This window comes from Coloeus monedula (genome assembly GCF_965178545.1).
Source record: "Coloeus monedula genome assembly, chromosome: 7".
Taxonomy (NCBI): Eukaryota; Metazoa; Chordata; class Aves; order Passeriformes; family Corvidae; genus Coloeus; species Coloeus monedula.
In genome coordinates this window covers 17686385-17708098 of record NC_138787.1, presented here as the reverse complement: position 1 = coordinate 17708098, position 21714 = coordinate 17686385, and the positions used below count along the sequence as shown (strand labels likewise).

General features: G+C 38.8%; 1 protein-coding gene across 2 annotated transcripts in view; it reads left to right on the top strand.

Annotated features, from left to right (window-relative positions):
* AGPS (alkylglycerone phosphate synthase) overlaps positions 1–21714 on the top strand; it is a 53304-nt gene that overhangs the window by 1356 nt on the left and 30234 nt on the right. The window contains exons 2-6 of one of the 2 annotated variants that reach the window (XM_082285073.1): positions 11103–11192; positions 14861–14951; positions 19298–19418; positions 19500–19574; positions 21168–21239. In XM_082285073.1, the coding sequence (XP_082141199.1) occupies positions 11103–11192; positions 14861–14951; positions 19298–19418; positions 19500–19574; positions 21168–21239 (449 nt within the window). The remainder of the gene's footprint in view (positions 1–11102; positions 11193–14860; positions 14952–19297; positions 19419–19499; positions 19575–21167; positions 21240–21714) is intronic. The other variant, XM_082285074.1, reaches the window with a different exon arrangement.

Below are 21714 nucleotides of genomic sequence, written 5' to 3'. Positions count from 1 at the left end.
CACAAGCTGAACTTGCCTGCTTTGGGAGGACTGGAATGTCATGCGCATGTAGTCAGCTGTGAACGGCTTTGAAAGCTTTTAGTTCTCGTCGAGGGGAATTTGATGCTTGTGCAGGAGATGTATCAAACAGTGCTGCTCACTGGGACAAATGGGTTGTTCTGAAGTTGTTGCCTTCCATACTGAGTTTTGCTTTGGTTTGAATCTAGGAAGAAATCACTGTTTCTGGAAAAATATCAGCTTAGCTAGTTTTAAGGGATTTATTTTAAATGGATCGCTGTGTAATTTCTACAGCTAATTATTGCATCCATGAAGAGCAGGAGAAACAAACTTCAGTGCAGATGCATGTGACCTGAAAGATAGCTTCTTTCTCTGTGGAAACAGAGGCTTAGGGAACTTAACATCTGTACTTCTACAGGTTATTGACGTTGCTCTCCCCTATTAGGATTTGCTGTAGGATCATAATGGTTTACTGTTTTTACTCTAAATAACTTGATCTGGACTCAAAAATTTTCTGTGGGGGTGTAAAGGAGTTGCTGGAAAGCTTATTCTGCACCAGAGGTACAACATTCTTGCTGTACTTAGAGCCCAGCCTTTTTGTATGTGTAGAAACAAGAAAAACTTAAAGGCAGCTTTATCTCTGTCTTAAGGTTCTGTCTGAACATCTGAGATATGTTTGAAACATGCTTAAGATGCTGCATGTGAAAATCAGTATAGCTAGGATATGGAGATCTTGGTCGAGCTTGTGTTTGAGGATAATACCCAGGTTTTGGAGTGATGGCAGAGAAAGACAGTTCTGTTGCCTACACTGATTTGGAGGGGGCAAGTGAGTCTTGTTCTAGTGACTCTCATCTAATCTGGAGCTGATTTTTATATATGAGACCGAGAAGGTTGATGGGAAAATCTAGTAAAAATAGCTGACCTAGAGACAGTGCATGCATTTTACCAGTAATATTAGGACGATCCAAGCCTGGATGCTATTTTCTTGTAGTCTGTTGAATCCTGAGTCAGCTCTTCTGCCTCTTTTGAACTATTGTAATTTTTCCTAGCAAAGCCGTAGCCAAAGTACCTTAAGCAAAATTTTTGTTCTTTACACCTGTTGCATCTTTCCTGTAGTGTTTAAATAGTGGCAAAGCTATACACACTGCTTTAGCAGATTTAGGTGCACTCTCCTCATGTTGCATTTCTTCTGCAAAGTAGATGGCTTTCTTTGATTAAAAACCCCTTTGTAGTACTTTAGATCTGTGATCACAGAAGTTTTTTTCTGGCTGCTTTTCTAACAGTCAGTAGACAGTGGCCTCTAGAAACATGGCTTTCTTGTTGATAGTTCAAAGACCAAACTGTTAAAGATCTTACCCAGACATTTCTCACCAGTGAGGGGAGGGTGGAGAGTATGTGGTATTGACTGAAAGTCTGTAGGTCTCATCCAACTCTTCTTGTTTCCAAATAAAAATGCCTCTGAAGACTGAGCAATGTATTTGCATATTGATGTGTGTAAGTATCGTAATACACTTTGTGCTTTTTCAAATTATAGTTATTGAGGTGGGAAAATTCCTCAAAAGACAAGCAACTATCTATTTGTCTGAGTATCCTGTTGAGGGAAATCTTAGGTACTGTAAGAGTAGAGAGATGTTATTTCTCAGTGGCATTCCCGGCTTGAATGTAATATTTTAATTGAGTGTTGCAGTGAAAGATGGGAATCATAGTTACACAATGTGTGTTGAAGCCTTAACATGATGATAGGCATGCTGAAAAGGTTGATAAAACAATTGAACTAGAAAATAACTGTTCCCTGAAATTACATTTCCCATCTTTTTATGTTATGCTGTTGACTGGTAAGCTCACTCTGCTGATGAGTTAAAAACTTACTTAATCTTCAGAATAACTGTATGTACATGAAGTATTCAACTTGTACTGCTTTGGAAGCAGTCAGGTGCTCCAACTTTCTAGAATAGAGTTGTCCCAGAGTAACTGCTAGGTGTGCTAGAAAGTAAGAGTGCCTCAGAGGTGGAGCCTGCACTGATGCTGATCTCATCAAAATCACTTGTATATTATAACTTATTCAAATCAAACTTTAAACAATTTGGGTTTTGTTAAAAGGGATAATGATTTAGTTCAGCTAAATGTTGACTCGGTAGCTTGTAGGCTTAAAATTTATTCTGTCCTGGAGCAAAAGAAAGCAGGACAGGATCTTCTGATTATCCTGTCTCTCTGTGGAGAAGCTGCTTTCCTAGGGGATGAAGAGAGGCTTGTGCATATCTTTTAATTATTGTGGACATACTGTTACATGGGGTAAACTAAGGGATGAGTGTGTAGCCAGCTGACTGTGTGTCGAGTTCACAGGCAGGTTGTTCAGAGTAATGTGTTAATGTTAACCTTCTTCATATACACACTTGCAATTCTTGCTGTAGTTGCTGCTAACAGTTATGATTTTATTATGCAGCAGCATTAATTAACTCCTAAAGAATTGGTACTACTTGAATACAACAAGTGTCTTCAGAGAGGCTTTGTATCTTACCTGCAATACTCAGAGCGATCTTTATAATAAAGACTTCATCCTTTAGAAAACAGTGCTTAAGCAACACTTCGTGCTAAACTGTATCCTGGTGTAGCTGACTTCTGAGTTTAAAGTGATGAAAACTTAGGGTGGAGAAGGAAAGAACCGGTGCCATTACACCAGTCTTAAGAAATCAGAAGAGTAAGAACCTGTTGCATTGAGGAAGGTGTGGCAGTTCACAGGAGGTTCTGTGATTGCATCAAAGCAATTAAATGTTAGTCAAAGTTAATACTTGAAGTAGAGGAACAGATAAAGAAGATTCTCTCATGGAAATATTAGCATGAAAAAAGATGTCATAATCTGATGGTAAAAGTGACTTCATATGCAGCAGCAATTCCTGTCTAACGTGTAGGTCCAAGTAGTTGCACGTCAGGAAGATGAAGTGTAGGAAATCTATCAGAATTTAAGTAATACAATATTTATTGTTAGATCATTTGATACCAAGTAAGCCAAACTGGATATATTCATTAGCTAAATTTTATTAGAAAAAGAACCTAGGTAAAAGTGTGAAGTATTTGATATGTGAAGCTTAATATAGATTATTATATGAAAGCAAGTAGCAGTTTATGGCAAAAACTGAAAGACTTTAGTAGTTCAGCTGCTTAATATCTACTGAGGTCTGAACTGTTATGTACAAGAAAATGAATGTGCATATAGCTGTTTATTTAAACTTGATGTGTTTATTTAAACTGAATAGAATTAGAGTAATCTCTGATAATGCAATAGACTAAAGTAATTGCTTGAACTAGAAGCTACTTGGAGCTGAAGTAAAGTAAGGAGATCAGTAGTGCAGCAGATTGCAGTCAACTAGACTTTCCTGAAGTGTTACTGTACCTCTTTGTAGAAAATAAATAATGTGGAGTATTAAAAATCAGTTGCAGGTTGAATGTGATGGACAAGCATAATGCCTCTGTAGTGTTGTTATATCCAGAACTGGGTTGTTTTGTGCAAGTCTTTGGGGTAGGCCAGAAAGTTTCCTTGAGCAATTATCTCATATTTGCTACAGAGCATGCTAAAAGATTCTCTGTGGGATGGGTAAAACAGTGTTGTCCAGGAACTGAACTTACGTGCGCAGATAAATGGCAGACTGTTGATTCCGTCATTAAGTTATTTCTTTTAAGACAGCAAAGCAGGTTTCCTGGTTTTGCAAGCTTTCAGAAAATATTTCTCAAAGGATTGATGTCTTTGTGCTGTTTCATTTACTGCCTGGAAGTAGCCATGTGTGTGTGTTTTGTAGTAGAGCAGTCTCTTCAAAGATAAAAGTGAAACTGGTGTCAGCTGAAGTAGTAGGTGGAATAGAGAGAGCTTCTAGTAAAGTATTCTGTTGCATAAGAATCGTCATTTGGCCAAGTGTGTACTGAGAAGAAAGATGATAATGTCTTGGCTTTCCTCGATCTTTAATTTGCCCTAATTGACTTTATTTACTATGGAAGAACGCTAGAGAAACACTAATTTCCTTATTCCTTGGGGCTTTGTTTATTACAGTGTGGTGAAATGAAGAGTAATGAAATAGTCAAGGCTAAGAACGTGTGTAAGGAAAGTGAACACTTGTTTTATCAGAATAGTTTAAAGAAAAGCACTCTACTTATGGGTATCTAAACTCTTGATGTCTTATGCCTAAAATCTGGTTGTCTGCATTTGCTGCTTACTGTAGATTTAAACTGTAAATATGAGCCCGGGTTTGTGTTGTCATATCAGATATTCAGCAAACAGAATAGCGACTGATTCGGTGTATGGGCAGCTGCAGGGGCTTAGCTGAAAGTGTGGGCTACAGAACCTGAATGTGTCTAAGGTTATAAAACACGTTATTTGACTTCAGACTTGAGAACAATTATATTAGGTTTCCTGCAGGGAAGGTCTTCCAAGAGGGAAAGAGTATAAGAGTGACAAACGCAGGAGATAACTCTCTGCCTGCAGTATGGCATTCCTCTTCAGATAAATGATGCTTTCACAAAGCAGTTCTTGAAGCAATTTCTTGGGCTACATGTTCTTTCTTTATTTCAGGCACCTGATACTAATTTACTACTGGCTTCAGAATCACTCTGTAGTGTTGCTTACTTGGTTGAGAAGTGTGACTGTATAATCTGAACAGAGATACTGCTCCAGGGGAGAGGGAGAGTGATCTTCTGGTACCACCTGTGGAAAGGGTTCTGAATTTCCAGCTGTTGGGCTGGGTTGGTAACCCAAAGTCCAACTGAGGTAGGCTCTGAGGAGTTGTTCTTTGGGTAATGTCTTGTTATAACACCTTACCACACCAGACTGCCTCAGTATTACTGCACCCAGGCACTGAGTTTTGCAAGAACTCTACAACTTGCAAGACTGTTACATTAGGCAAATATTGGTGCTTAAGCCCGTGGGGTAGCCCTTAAAACTGCCACTTTAAACTGATTTCCAAGAATCTGCAGGTTCTTCCATTGTGCAACAGAAGTGCCTGTGAGTATTTTATGTGTATGTGATTTTAATGCTGAGCATCAGCTGGTGATTGAATTGTTATTGTGAGGAAACTGATGGGAGCATCTGGGCTTTGCTCCACCTGAGTCACGTTTCTCCAGCTGGGTTGAGCTGCACCTTCATCTTGCTTCTCCAAAGAAGCCTTGGCTATCTGTGGGAGATGCTGTGCTTATTCTTCAGCTTCCTAAGGGAGAGATGAGAACTTTTTCATCCAGTCGCTGTGACAGTCACTAAAACCTGAGATTTGAACAGTGCTGGCAGGTACAGTTTCGTTGAAATAGTGTAATCCAAAGGCCTCTGCCTGCCCAGCTGAGTGACTGGATGATTTGGGAGCACTAGTTTAGCTGATGGGCCAGGAGCCACTCTCCTGCCCCCCTGACTGTAAAAATCCTTATTCAGTGAGTCAAACTAGCATTTCAGTGTTAGGCATTGTAATGAAAGTGGCGTATTTAAATTCGCTTAAACTAGTCGAGCTGTGTTAATCTATTGTCAGTGCTTCCATGGTAACTTGTTTCCTTTCAGGCAGTATAATTCTCTGTGTGTATATATAAACATTAAAAACCTTAAGCAAGGTTTGATTTGTACTACTTCATATATTTCAGTAGTGAATTTCTATCTCTTAAGTTAGAAGGCAAGAAAGAACTGGTTAGTTTCTACTATTTCTGGCTAAAATATTCCACATTTCTGTCAAAAATGAGATAGTTAATGAGCTTGATATTTTGTTGAAGCCAATGTACTGAATAGGAAAGGTGTTGTTTTTAAAGTAGACTGGGTACAATACTGAATAACATTTAGTTTAAATTGAGATTAGTATCAAATGTTGGTGAGATTCTTGGTTGTGTGTATTCTTGGAAAGGAGTCTGGGAAGAAAAACAGAAGGGTGTAAAAATTATATCTTGCTACACATACAACACGTGTAGCATGAACATGTCACTTGACTAAGTCAAACTAAGCAGCTTTTTTTTTCATAATGGGACATGTTTTGATGTATTCAGATATTATACAGGGTATTCAGGTTTTTGTTGGTTTTTTTTTTTTAGTTATTTTAACATTTAGCAACCAAATTCTTAACTTTTTGAAGAATGAGGATGGAAGCTATTACTGCAAGGGTAATTTTGTTTCAGATGGTACAAAATGTTGATGTGTTAGCAGATACATAATTTGTAAAAGTTTAGGTATAATGAAGGTACATATTAGTTGCATATCAACAGGTAGCTGAAGTCCTCAGAGACAGCACTGAATACACTGGGTACTTTTACAGGGAGGAAGCTTTTAATGTGTGCTTAAGTCTGCAGATGGTCAGCAGTTCTTTCTGCCCTTTATATTCATCTGGCATTATAGCTTAACACCGAGATACTGGGAATGAAAAATTTGGGAAATGCAGAAGGCTGCATCGATTGCTCAGTTGCAGCTTGGATCATTCTTGAGAGCCAAGGTAAACATGGTGCCTGATGCTAATCTGGCAGGCAGCTCTAATTGCTGCACCAGGGCATTAGAGGGCAGTGGGAGTGCTGTGCTGGAGCTGGGCTGTGAAAAGCGTTTTCTAAGGAACGGTGACTGTACAAATAATGCTGTCCAGGGGCAGTATGAAAATGCCAAGGGAGGAATGCTGTTAAAACACTTAAAAGACTTTTTCCCCTTGCTTGCCTTCTATTTCTTATTATGCTGTCAAATTGGCAGTTTTGATTTCCAAATGAGAGCTAGAAAGACAGGGAAGTGCAGAGCCAGTGTGTGTTACAGTGTACTTCCCTTACTTGAGGGAGCTGGGCTAGTGAGCCAGACCTAGGGAAGAGCAGCGCACTGCCCTGGCTTCATCTGGCAGAGCTGCTTGCAGGTGGGCTGAATAGGATGTCAACTAATGTGTAACATTCTTCCAAAAAGTTCAGTCTTTAATTATATGAATATGATATTGTTATTGCCTCTGTAGTCATGGAGGCTTGGAGATCTCCTCTGGGTGTCTTCTGCTTTCCTCTCTGCTGAGGGTAATTCTCTTGAGTCTTGAGGTTCACCTGCTCTTGCTTATGAAGAACATACCTTTCAAGTGGTAATGCAAGAAGATCTGAACAGCTTGGTCTTCTTGCAGGCTGTGTGATTTACAAATCGGAACTGCATGATCAGCCTTTCTTTTAAAATCTGGCCTCTTTAGGCTTCACTTATTTTAGGGAGCCATATGCAGTATTTCCTCTGACTTGTTCTTGGCATGCAGGCATGAAGTGCTAGAAACTGCAGTATGTAAATCAAACCACAGTTCTTAAACTGGCAGTATTCTGGTGTGGTGGAACAAAAGAAAGAATAACTGTAAGATGACTCATTCCAAAAACAGCCCTTCCTGTCTCCAGATAGAAAGATCAGACTTGCTCAGTATAGTTTTGAATATAAAAATTAGGTGCTTAAGTTTCTTGTTCTGGTGTTTACCTGCCACAAGATATAATACTGCCTATTGTGTGTACTGGTGTGAAATCTCCTGCCTTTGTGTTACAAGGTAGCCAAGATGTTTGAGTCAGCTATTCTTCTACAAGCATGCAAACTGTTACTTTAGATTTTAATTAAATTATTATCATCATGCCAATGACAGGAGATATGCTGTCTGACAGAGCAAAGCTTTGTGTACTTAATTTTATTCAGAAATAGGTCAGCCAGAAAATAAACTCTTAGGAGTTAAAACTCTTACACTCTGTTTTGTATTTTAGAGCCTGATCAAAGTGCCAGGTAGTTTAACACCAGCCTAGGAAATCAGGCCTTTAGAACAGGCAAGCAAATGGGAATGCGCTCAGTGTAACAGAAAAACCTCGTATCTGGGTCTGTCTTTTTGTCCTTAAGTAATAGTACCTCCCCATGATTTTGTGGGAAGTATCTGTCTCTACTGACACCAGGACTGTTGATAGTTTCAAACCTGGCCATCATCAGTTTATCTCATGTCACCAGTTTCTTTAGAGCCTGGCCTTCTGTGTCTTGCTCTGATTGTCTCCAGCTTTGCAGCTAGTTTCTCTAGCCTCTTTCATGCATCATGGTTGTCATCTTTATTTTGGCACTACCTTGCAAGAGGACTTCCCTCTCTAACTTAGAGGGGAAGCTGTTTGAGCCTTCTTCAATTTTGCTTAATAGTATCAAGTCTGTTCTGACTTTACAAGATTTAACAAACTACAGAGGTCAGGTATATAGAAATACTGCATTTAGTCAGCAGAGGGAGAAATCTTGCATTGAGGAGGACTGCAGTGATTGGGATTTGAATGGAACATTTAGTTAAAAAAAAAATCACTTGAGTTGGCCAATTCTGTGTCACCTTGTTCTCAGCTGGGAACAGCTCCATTGTGTATGACTTAGTTTCTTTGTGGAAGTTCGTATAAATATATGCAGCATTTATAAATATACATATATAGAAATAAGGGTAAAAATGGGCAAGTCTGCATAACATGCTTTAAGAACCCTTTTTGATAACCTGTCACAATAGCACAAGGCATTCCCATGCTATGGAACATGAGTGGATCCTTGTCCTTTCCTGTGTGAACTCTACATGTGTAAAGATCAGAGAGAGGAGGCAGCCCAAGGGGCTTCTCTATCTGGACAGCTCTGCTCAGTTTAATTTTTGGCTGAAATTTTAGAATCGATTCTTCAGTATGGAAGGGCAACCTAGACTGGCTGTTTCACAAAACTGTAGTCTCATTTCAGTACTCAGTAACTGATAATGTTTACTTTAAGTGCCAGATTTGTCAAAGGCTGATTAGAATGTCTGAATCCAGCAACTGTAATGAAATGCATGACCATGGCTTTTTTCCATTTGATTAATTAAAACCTTGCATACATGCAGTTTGAAGAAAATAGATTTTGTTTAAGCCAAGGCTGTTGAATTACAGCACTGATAGTATGTCAGCAGTCTATGTTAATATTATCTTTATAATGAAAACCTTTGGTAATCAATCATCATATGGTTATCTTGTATGTAATGTTAGAGATGAAAGTGATTGAGGTAGTGCTTTCTCTGAATCATGAGGTCTTTTTGAAATGGCCACCCCGATTATCTTACTTTTAGGCTGGCAAAGAGTAAGAGCTACATTCACTGTATATGGGGCAGGGAGGTAAATGATCCTTTGACAGACTTCATTGAGATGCATTTCTTTTAACTAAAATTCAGTTTCTAGGATAGTAATTTCATTTGTAATATAAATAAATAAGCAAACTTTTAAAGCAAAGCTAGATTAATGTGTAATTATTATTAGTGTGTTGCTGTTATTCCCCAAAGAACAGCGAATCACGACACAAGTCCAGGTTGCAAGGTATGGCCTCATTTAATCACCCATAACCTTTATAGCATGGTTCTTGAAAGAGAAATTACATGATTGGCCTATTGGCCCACCAGCTCCTGAGGTGATGGGTTGAGCAATAAGACACCCAAATACTATTCTCACAAAACTGAAAACAATTCTCACAACAACCCGCAGGTGCAGAAATGGTTTACATTCTTACAAACTGTTGTCCATCCAGTTCTCACGAGAATGAAAGCTTTCACAGAGAAGCTGTGAGTAGCTGGATTTCTCTAACTGCTTTCTTATGAAAAAGGAAAGTTTCACAGGAAAATTCCTCTGTCAGGCCCTGCTAGCATCTACATTAGTGTATTTCTTAAGCCTTAAATATACTTACATTGATACAGTTCTGATGACTTTATCATACTTAAGACATCCTCTGATATGGTTGTGCTTAAGATTTTTCCATTTTCTGCTTGTATTTTGGCAGTTGTGAGTTTGAGTTTTATATATTTATAATTTTATGCTATCACAGTCTGGTTGTATTTGATATGTTATTCCTGCACTTCTTGGGGTTTTGTTGTTTATGACTTTCAGTCCAAATGTGTCTCAAAGTGCCTCATCAACTGAATGTTAAGAATGCTGTGGGATTGCAGTAGTGATGACAAGCAACTAAAATCTTTATTCTCTGTCAAGAAAATAAATTGAAATACTAAATGTCGTTTTTATTCTGAAAATATTTACATGTTACGTATTTGTATGTTGGTGTTTATGTATAGACTGAAAACCAAGCATCTTTCACACATTACTCTTGCCAATTGGAGAGTATCACCATATCACCACTGATCTACTCACTCTCTCTACACAGAAGAAAAATAAAAACAAAAGAACAGACCCCATCAGTCCCAACAACCACATGTACTGCTAGAGGCTGGGGGCAGAGTGGCTGGAAAGCGGTCCAGCGGAAAAGGACCTGCAGGTGCTGGTCAACAGCTGGCTGGAGTGAGCCAGTGTGTGCCCAGGTGGCCAAGGATCAGCAGTAGTGTGGCCAGCAGCACTAGGGCTGTGATCATCCCCCTGCACTCAGCGCTGGTGAGGCCACACCTGTGTTCCTGTGTTTGGTTCTGGGCCCCTCACAAGAAGAAAGACATTGAGGGGCTAGACCGTGTCCAGAGAAGGGCAGTGGAGCTGGGAAAGGGTCTGGAGCACAGGTCTGATAAGGAGCGGCTGAGGGAGCTGGGGGTGTTTAGCCTGGAGAAAAAGAGGCTCAGGAGTGACCTTGTCACTCTCTACAACTCCCTGTCAGGAGCCAGCTGGGAGTTGGCCTCTTCTCCCAGGTAACAGGTGACACAGGATGAGAGGAAATGGCCTCAAGCTGCACCTGGAGAGGTTCAGGTTGGACATCAGGGAGAATTTACCGAAAGGGCTGTCAGACATTGGAACAGGCTGCCCAGGGAGGTGGTGGAGTCACCATCCCTGAAAGCGTTCAGGAAATGACTGGATGTGGCTCTTAGTGCTGTGGTTCAGCTGGCGTGGTGGTGTTTGGTGAAAGGTTGGACACAATGGTATTGGAGGTCTTTTCCAACCTTAAGGATTCTATGATTTGACACAGTGTGCAATGACTTAAGCTGGTGGTTGTTTTTATAGAGCATCTGGTCTTTCAAGTCAGAGGATGCAGTCTGAGGGAGTAATGGTTGTGATTTCAGAATTTCTTTTGGCTCTGTGTACTTTTGGTATGTACTTGATTTCTTGAATTGCTGTCTGGTAAGGCTTTTTTTCCAAAACCATATAATGGAAAATCATTTTGGATCTGCAATATGCTAATATTGTCACTTACATATTTTTCTCCCTTTAAGGCAAGAACTTTTGAAATGGAATGGGTGGGGATATAATGACTCCAAATTCATCTTCAATAAGAAGGGTCAAGCAGAATTCACCGGAAAAAGGTGAGTTGAAAATTTATGTAACTGAAGTATCTTATTTAGTAGTTTCTTTGAAAAGAGTTTAAAAGCAGTACAGTACATTTAATTCAAAGAAGGCAAAGAAGTTGCTGCGTCTCATATAACAGGTTATTAGTTCTGCATTTAACATGTTTATTGAAGTCTATACACGATAGTCTGACATAGTAAAATAGACTGTATGGCTTATTGGAACGTTTATTAAAAACGTTATAAAGACAAATTTATGTGAGTCTTCTCTGTAACTTGATACTCTGTGCATTAATGAAATCACACCGAGAATCTGCACCACGTTCTAAAGCTTTAGGTAACATGCAGGACGTCAGTGCAGTTTGAGAATCTCTTGAGCATCAACTAGTTTCTTTATTAAACTCCCACCTTGTTTTGGATTTCTTAACCACTGTGCATTGAGCTATTTCATCCTCTGAAATGGAAAATTGAAACTGCTCTTCAATCGTGTATTCTGTAGTGGCACCACTTCTGATTTATTACCCTCTAACCCTTTATACAGCAAGGTTGTTTTTCTGAGAAATACATCTTTTGAGAAATGACATTAAAATGAAGCCTACTTGGGGATCTCTTAATTTTGTTCCAGTGGAATTTAAACCTGTCACTTGCCATCTTATTGGTTCGGGGGTTTTTTCTTCCTGAGTGGAAGGTAATCTTGCAGTCTCTTCCCTGTTTTAAAAAATACACTTTCCATAAGAGTTAAAAACAAAAGAATGGAGAAGTAAAATTCTATCCTTCATAAAAATTTCTTCCTAGTCTTAGAGTCAGTCAACTAGTATGAATTAGCTTGAGTCAAAGCTGCAAAAACCTAACTGGGATGTTGAGCACTTCAGTTGTTAATTTCTTGATTTTCAGGCCCAAATTAAAATGCAAAGCCTTGTATAAGCCAGTTCACTGTATAATATTTAGGGAGATGCTGCACAGAAAATCACACTATAGAAAAAAAAAATAAGGGGCAGGACTACTTTTTTTTTCAGAAGGAAGCAACAAGGCTGCTTGACTGCTGGGTGACTGATACGTATCAGTCGCTGTCCTAGAATAGGAGAATGGTGGTTTTTTTCCATCATCCACATTGTCTCTGAGAGATAACATTAGAAATGCCTTGTTGGGCCACACCTGTATAGTTTCTTTGGAATAGTTTGCCACAGTGGCAAAAGGAGAGTGTTGAAGTCAAAATAGGATAATAAGCATCTGTAGAGGTGGTGTAAATGCCTCATCCTTTCAGTACCCACTTACAGGTCTGCTGTCCATAAATTTGTCTAAATTTGCAAGTCTGCTCATACTGTCTGCCTGTGCAGCATCCAGTGGCAGCAAGTTCGAGGTTGTGATTGTGTAAAGTACTTGTGTTTTGAAACAAGTATCCCTTACTGTTTTGCAGGACTAGGTGAGTGATAGTTCTTCAGCCTATCCACTGTGTTATTGATTTATAATACTCAGTCATATCCTCTCTTGCATTTTCTCCCCATGCTTCTGGAGTCCTGGGCCCTCCAGTTTCTGCTTGTAAGGCCCTGTGGTCTTTACAGTTGTTCTTTGCACCGTCTCTAGCTCCACCAGATCTTTCTGGAGATAGGGACAAAAGGTGTGTGCAGCACTCAAGGTGAGGATACAGCAGCGTTCTACAGAGCAGCAGAAAGGGATGAACTGTCTTCTTTCTTACACCTGCCCAGTTGATGCATGGCACCGTTCATGTGGGAACAGCCACAACATGTGGGCTGTTGTATGTGGTCAGTGAAGATGCCATGATGCTGACTACCAGTGTGATTCTGCAAAATAATCAAGTAATGATTTTTTTTTTTGGCTTTTGCAATTATCTTAACTTCCATCTTTTTTTGTCTGCTTAAGTTTTTTTTTACGGTCCTGAATTCCTATCAGTGTGATCAATAAACTGCCCTTTGCTTCTTAACTTAATCTTATCTTATCCTTCAGCCTGTAGAAGAACCTTTTCTTCAGTACTGTAGCAGTGTGTTTTCTTAAATAATATTTGGAGCGAACACCTGTGGAAATATAAAGGAATGTGGGACTTCATGTTCATTGTGTCCACTTTATACGCTGTTTTTACACCCTGATAGAACTCCAAGGATTAGTGAAAAAGGATTCCCCTTTATGAAAGTCATGTTGACTTTCCTTACAGACCATGCATCAAGTGATCTTTTTATTATAGACTCTGCCATCTCCACAGGGATAGATGATACTTGCTAGTCTGAGCAACTGAAGCTGTTTTTTGGAGTGTGTCTGCAGAAAACAGTTTTTGGGGGGCTTCTTGCACCATCAGTGTATACATACAACGCTTGCTTCCTGAGCAATTATGCATTGCACTCTGTGCAGTAAACTAACTTCTATGCTGTGACTTCTGTCTGTGTCTTAAAAGTTTTGGGGTTCCTGACAGCTTTAGTTTGTCCTTTGAGTAAGTGATTAAGGTTACCCTCACAAACCAGCTATAGTGATAGTTTGACAATACTAAGAAGTAGGTCTGGGGAAGAAAACACGCTGAGGTGACCTGGGTCTCTGCCTTCCTTGCAAACTCTTGATGCAGATGCATTAAACTTTCATTACTTATTGCACTTTCCTTTTCACAGAATTCACATAATTTCTATATTTGTATGATGAAACAGTAACAGCTGTCACAGGAGGAATGACTGAACACTGTCTTCCACACTGAAGAGTCTAGCTTGAGTTGAGATAAGGTTGTAGCCTTTTAGTTCTAGGAGTAGAGTAGGGGGTTTGTCAATAGAAGAGCTGGGGGGTAAGTAGAGATGAGGAAACAAAAAGAATTGATCTTTCTGTGTAACAAGTGACTCAGTTGTAGAGTTGGTTGCACAAGCTGTGAAGGACAGGGTCATAACTGGAGTTACAGTGACTGATCTTAGAGGGACAGCCCTATTAGGTCTAATGCAGTGACCCAGGTGAAAACTATGGTAAGGATTCTCAGCTGCTGAAAGCTCTTAATATCAAAGGAAGATCTTATTTCTCCTCTCTTCTGGGAATAGTTTTGCACACATAAATGTGCTGAAGGTGTGTATATGTGTACAATTAATAGCAGTAGTTTCTAGCTGTTTCCAGTGTGTCCCCAGCCTTATGTGTTTTCACATGTGGTGCACATAGTCAAAACCAGCTCCTCTGTCCATTGTAAGTCTGCATTTGTCATATGGCTAAGCTCTTGCCAAACAGTTTGTGCTGGACATAATTTTACAGTGCTTGATGGATTCTGATGCATTTTGGTGAAGGGGCAACCTCATACTGTTTCTGTTTTCTTGAAAGCGTAAGTTGTACTGAAATGGGTTTGTGTGTCTGAGACTACATTGAAGTGTGTCCTCTGTACCTGGCTTGTAAACTCTGGTGCTGCTTTCTATACTACTGCAAGGGAGAGACCTTTCTTAAGAGTGGTGGGGTGGGATAACTGAAAAGCCTTATGCCCAAAGAAAAGTGATCCCATGCTGACAAATTATTTGATTCTATGTGAAGTAAAGAACAGTTAAATACAATGAAATATGCGGTTGCATGAAAAGTAAATGTGCAGAAGCTTTGCAGGCTTGTAGGTAAAGAGTTTGGTTTAAAACTTCTGTTTGTGTGTACATAGAATTGAAAGAAATGTATCTGACATACATTCTTTTAATTTAAAATGACCCTGTGTAATATTGACTTTTCAGGTACAGATTAGGTGGTATGGTATTACCAACTTTTAAGGAATGGATAGAAAAAACCTTTGGAGCAAGTCTGGAGCACAAAACTACCTCTAGAGTAAGTAAATAGCTGAACCAGTTCTTTTGAACATTAGTCTTGGTGATAATCAAGACCACACTGTTAAAGATGATTCAGCTGTTGCACATAATTGATTTAAATACAGTGTATTACTACCTCCAAGTTTTTTGGGAAAAAAAATTCGTTTAGAACTACTATGTGAAACCTTACATGTCTTAGCATGACTTGTGGTTTCAGGATAACTGGTAGTACATGTATTGAAATGGAAGTTCCCAACACAGGGAGTTTTTTGTCCTGTCTTTAGCTTACATTTCAAGACTGTAGAAACTGTTAGCCTAGAGGGAATTGTTTATACAACATGAATGTTATTCATGATAACAAAGAAAATACAGGGCAGTTAAACTGTGATGTGTTTTCGGTGTACTGAAAGATGTCAAAATTCTTATTTGACAGTAATTTTTATTTCCATGTCTGGGTGCTGAAAACTGACTACCAGAATACTCAAGATTGAACTGAACGTTTTCAGAAAAATAACACGTTGGGAATGCTCTGGGTTTTGTAAGTCATACGTACTTTGCTTTTTAGAAAGAGTAACTTATGTTAGAGTCAGGAGACCTGGCTCCCTTATTAGAATCCCTTTGAAGCTTCAGGTTCCTGACAAGATAGCTGCTAAAGCAGTATTGGAAACAGGCTGTGCTTGTACTGACTGTAGCAGCCCTGCTTTGGGTAATGGATGGCTACAACCCATCCATTGGTTGAGTCAATGAGTTCAAGATCGCATTTTCTTTGAAGCAGGCAATCTCATAGGGCCTGAAAACTTGAACATTTCTTCAGTTTTCTATTCATCAAGACAATAATTCATCTGCTGTGACTTACAGGATCTCCATCTGCCAATATATTTTGAAAGATTCTTCTGGGTGTGTTTTTGTTGACCAGGGTTGGTCTTAACTGGCAGCTGCTTTAACGTGCTGTGAACAGAGGTCTTGAGAACTGTTCCCTTTTTACATGTAGAGAAAGGATAGAGCAAAGTAGAATTGAAGGACAAGTACAGATTTTTTTACTAATACCCTGATTCCACGGTATGTCTTGCAGACCAGCTCCTCAGGATATCTGCCAGCAATGTTGAGTGCTTTTCTGTTATGTTGTGCTCCTCTGGTTTTGATGGTCTTGTGATCTGAAGCAGGCTGACTACCTTGATATGGGATAGGACTCTTTGGAGTCTCCAGTATATACCTGGACTTCTCATAGCTAGTCTCAAGTACTACTGCAGGTCCCTCATTTTCATGGCTGTCATAGCTCCTAGGGTATATTTCAGTTTGTCATGCTGTGCTGGGTTTTCAACTTCTACTATCACCTAAGCATGAAGAAAGCTGTGTATAGGAACAGCAGTAGGAAAGTGGTCTCTTGGTTCATTTGTCTTTCTATCCCATCTCTTCCTGCCTCTGTCATATAAGATTGGAGGGTTCCCTGTTGCATGTGACTTTTGTGTTTTAATTAACAACAGTAAATGTACCTGCTTCTGTGATGTTCAAGAACTGTTGATGCTGTTTCTTTTTTCAGACCAGACTTAACGTAGATAGCACTTTAGACCTAGTTCACACAGGCTTCCTGACTAGCTTTTCAGGGTGCAAATCTTAAAATATTTCAGTCCTGTGAGAATAAATAAAGGTATATTTTTGTTTGTCACTGTGCAGAAGATTTTTATAGATAAATATTAACTTTTTAATCTTGAAGATTAAAACTAAAAGATTAAAAAACTTGTGGAAGAGTTATAAAAATCAAGATACTTAAAACCATCTGTGAAGAATTGTTATCGTTTTAAGTATTTCTTGTTACAGAGAACAAAGATCTTCCGGCACTTAGTGTTCAACTTGATATGAAATAGTTCTGTCTATGGAAATCCATCAAGAAACAGAAGTTTAAAATATAAAATGTAAACATAGCTAGCAAGAGTTTTTCTTAAAACAAGTGATTTAAAGATCTTTATTTGGTACCTATTCGTTTGTTCCTCATGTTTGCTAGCAGAGTCCTTTGGGCTAGCAAACAGCACTGTGTGAATGTGCCTTAATAGCAGAATAGTAAGAGCAGCAGTCCAAGACCAGATTTATGTTGTGCTTACTGTGACTGGCTCCTAAAATCAAGGTGTCTCAGTAGTGGAGTGCCTCTCACCTAACAATACTTAATTTCAGCTTTTGTGTTTGTAGGTGACAAGGTGAATATATTGGAGGGAAATGGCTTTTTTTTCGCTGTCTGACACCTTATTTAGTAAGTACGGCATTATCCTTAAAGCAAGTCAGGATGGCACATATCCTCTTCCAGAAGTCCAGTCACTCTGCATTTTTATTATGTCACATGTTCCTTATAAAAATTCTAACCCAAACTTTTGGCTATCCATTTGAACCTCTGAATGATGTCAGCTGTCAGTAAGGAACGTCTCATGCAGCTATTTCTTTCTGAATTATTCCTGTCAGTACTCTTAGTTTCTCCATAACCTTACATAGTTTTTTGTAGGGTGAATGCTTCATCACAATGATACAACTTTCGTGATAAGTATAAATCTTACCTTCTTCAGCTCTCACAACTTTGAGACTCAACCCATTCAGAATAGACTGCTGCTGTTGTGGCAGATGGGAGACTATTAATCTCCAATTTCTTTACTGTTAGCTTGTTAACTGGTACTATCTGCTGAGATTTTGTCTTAAGACCCATAATGGCAAAAAGTATCGGCTGCTCTGGAGGTTATGTAGAGCAAAGATAGGCAAAACTCTCTTCTAGGAAAGAAAACTTAGAGGTGTGAGTATACTTTTGTAGAAGACAAACTTCAGAAGATGAAAGCAAAGTGAATTCCATTTTGTTACTCTATTTTTGTATTTGTCAAGAAGCATAGGTAAGGCTTGTCAGAGAGATGTCTTAAGTTTCTTTGACTAGGTGGAACATTACTTCAAAATACTTTTTGATGGTGGGGCTGTAAATTAGCTCCTTCAGGCATCACTAGGCAGCCCAAAACCTTTCCTGAGAGCTTTTTAGCAAAAGTGCAAGCGCATTCTTCTCTTTGGGTTGGTGTCAGTTAATTTTCCAGCAAGGCTTTCATAGCAGAAGTGTGAAAAGCACTGCACTCATTTAACTAATTTTTGTTCAATCCCTGATTTTTAAAAATGTATTTAAAATACAAGATGTGGTGGTAAAAAAACTTTCAGTTCTGCTCTCACACTTGATGAACTTTGTTAACAGGAAATAAGCTTCTTGACCAACATTTTCTTTTGAAATACGACTTGAAGTCAAGAAGTTAGATTTTAGTCATCAGACAAGGTTTTTATCTAATTACAGAACTCTTTAACTAGAGGCCATTTGTGATAGAAGATGTATTCCTTTAGGGAGATTACCCACATTTGCTCCATTTTTAAGGAGAAAAAAAAAGCATGGTCTTCGTGGAATCTTCAAAGCACATAAAAGTCTTGAACTTAATGTCTGCAAAGTATTTTTTTTTAAACTGAATCTTGTAAAGAATTCTTGTTATCTGAGTGGGTTTAAAAAGTTGACACATGAACTATGTTTTTATGTGACCAATAATCTAAAGTAGAGTTCAGAAAAGAGAGTTAAGTGGGTATGTCTGCACTCCGAGAAGCTGTTAGAGTACTTAGACAAGGCATCTGTTGGAAGAACCTGGAAGAATTGGCTGCTAGAAAATCTTAAGCAGGTTTTAAGGTTTTCCCTCTGGACTTACAGAATCTTGATTCAAGGTCTGTTGGTAAGTCAAAATGTCCTGTGTAGCTTCTTCAAAAGAAGAACACCTTTCCAAGGTGTTGGTCAGGACTTTAGATGGAGGCTTTCTGGAAACACCTGCATGTTTGTGACTCAACATGGATTTTATGGAGTCTTTCTTAGAGGTGAGGTCTGCTTAAAGTGTGCCAGTTATGTTATATCAGTCAAACTTAGTTTTACCTAGCACTGGACTTCTGATTAGGCTTTGGTCCAATTTGGACTTAACTCTCAGTACATGACAGGAAGGGGGGACTGGGTTAGTGAAAACAGAACTGTAAGTAGAAGAATTTGCAGTGTGTAGTGGATTTAGTATGTATTGTAGTACCTTGGAAAGTCTTAAAAAGAGATATTTTGTTCAATATGCATTCATAAGCTCACGTATTTCTCCAGATTTATCAGGAGAAAGAAAGGTAAGAATGTGCTACTGAAATAAAACTTCTTGTGTGCAGAGTAGGACAAGCTGGGTTGGTGGTTGAAGATGTGAAGGAGAACTGATGTCTTTCTGATCTGGAATAGTTGTGTTTGGGTATCAGTCAGCGTTAGCCTGTTTTTCTTATTTCTGTTGTACAGCAATGCTGTAAGAGTGAGCCTATCTTTAATGAACTTATTTTCTTGTATTGTAGGCATCCCTAAATGTTAATGATGTACCTCCATCCATTGTAAATGAAGAATTTCTTCAGGATCTTAGAGCCACTAAAATCTCATATTCCCAGGATGCAGAAGATAGGGTATTCAGAGCTCATGGTAAGAGAGCTTCATTTGTGTAACTGTGCTGCTTTCGATGCTTCCTTGTTTGAACTTCTTAACTTATTGTTTGTGTTCCAGGTCACTGCCTACACGAGATATTTGTACTCAGGGAAGGAATGTTTAAGCGAATTCCTGATATAGTTGTATGGCCTGGTAAGCTTTGTCATCTTCTCCCTTCTGAGCTGGGAGGCCATTGTTTGCTAAACTCCTGTGCTCTCTAGTCAGGGGAAAGCTGTCTCTTGGTTCACTGACTTCACTCATCTTTACAGAAACTGAAGGATTTTTCTCATGAGTGGTAATCATGATTCTTTAGCATCTGGACTGCAGGTTGGGTCTGTGAAATTCCATCATTTTGTGGAGAATTCAATTTATTATTAAATATAGCTGAAGTTTGTGTTGACAGATTAATTCATCACTTAAGTAACCACAGTGTAATGTGAACGTGTATGTTCAGCAAGAGCAGTTGTCAAAAATGGCAGTCTCAGTTTTGGGTTCAAGGTGTACATGATGCTAGAAGGTTAGTGAAATATTTGTATCTAAGAACTTTTTTTTTTTACATTCTGTACTTCAGTAAAAAAAAAGTATAACACCTGTAAATCCTATCAGAACACTTTACAAAAGATCAATGACTTGAAGAGCAGTGCAATCTGAGTATAGGCTAGGCCTGTTTGTTTCTGTCTAGTAAAAGGATACAAATGCTTATTTTTTACTTGAGTCATGTATCTTTGGTCACTAGGAACTACTTCATGTACCATTCTTCAGCAGTGAACCAAAAGGTCATTTGATCTAAGTAAATGTCAGTTTCTGTTCAGTTGTATGATTCCAACTCTTTCGTTACCTTTTATAACTTTGATAGCTGCACTGCATTAAAAACCCCAGAATTTTTTTATAAGAACTTAGTCCTACTCAGTTTTGCCTCCTTTATTTAGAGGAAAAAATGGGAAGCATGAAAAGAGGCACTGTAAGATCAAATTCATTACTTGAGGCCAGGTACTTGACAGCACTGGTGACTGTGAACAGTACTTGCCAGAACTTCTATTTTGTGTAGCTCCAAAAGCAGCTGAAACAAAATGAGTGAGTACCTTCATTTAAAACAGCTCTGTATGACAAAAGCAAAGTAGCCAGAGTTTGGAAACTATTTATTAGTCCTGCTAATTCTTTGCTGTTTGTACAAACTCATGTATGGAATGTATTTGATCTCTTTTTCGATCCTTTTACTTGGCTGTGCACAAGCATTTCCACCTCCCTCTTTGACCAGGTACAGAATGCATCCTGAAAAACTAGATTTCATCAGCAACTCCACTTCTGAAACTGAATGTCAGCCAGGAAGAAAAAGATGTGCTGTTCATCTCTCAGAAGAAACTTATTTCTCACTTAAAATAAATTGGACAGCCTATTTTGAATAAAAGCTTTACATGTGATTTGTTCTCCAAGATACCTAGGTGAATTGTTAATGTTTGGTAGCCCATCTTGCCCTGAGAATTTGTGGGAATTCTCAATCCATGGGTAGGGCAAGAGACTAAGACTGTAGTTAGTTCTCAAATGTAGAATTCTTTGAAGTCTAAACCTTACTCTCTAAGTGATACTTCTGAGCCCAGCTCTTATTTAGTGCCTAACTTTGAACTGTCTTCCTTGCTGGTGTCAGAAAAGGAGCTGCTGCTTTTTCAGACTGCAATGTTTAGTGATAAGCACAAATAACAGTACCAAGCACAAATCCTGTTTTTTTAACTGTTTGTACTTTTTTAGTTTGCCATGAAGACGTAGTTAAAATTGTGGAATTAGCCTGCAAACATAATCTCTGCATAATACCATTTGGTGGTAAGTGCAATTATGAAATCTCATACCTGTTTAAGGTTATTAGTGTAAATGTCTTCTACTTCAATTTAAATATGTGTTCTTCATTACTTGTGCTTTGTTCCCACAACATGTATAAATTAGTTTTTTTCATTGCACTGTTGAAGCTCAAAGTTTCAGAGAGGATTGTGGTCAAACACTACTGCAAAGTTATTATAATTTCCTTGTAGACGTTGTTCAGTAGAGACTGCTGTGGCAAGGGGTTTTCAGGAAGTGTTCCAGATAGAGTACAGCTAAAGGCCTATACCATCTGTGTCCTTCTCAGCCTAAAGGATTAGTGAAGGACTTCAGGTTTTCAGTGTGGATGTCTTTTCCTCTAAGCCTGCTGAAGTAGAGTTGTGAGCTACCTTGTTTTGACATAGAGCTCAGGAAACATGGGGGGTTGGCTTTCATTAGCTCATTCTGTGAGAAGGTTTTTGTTAAGAACTCTTAATTCTGT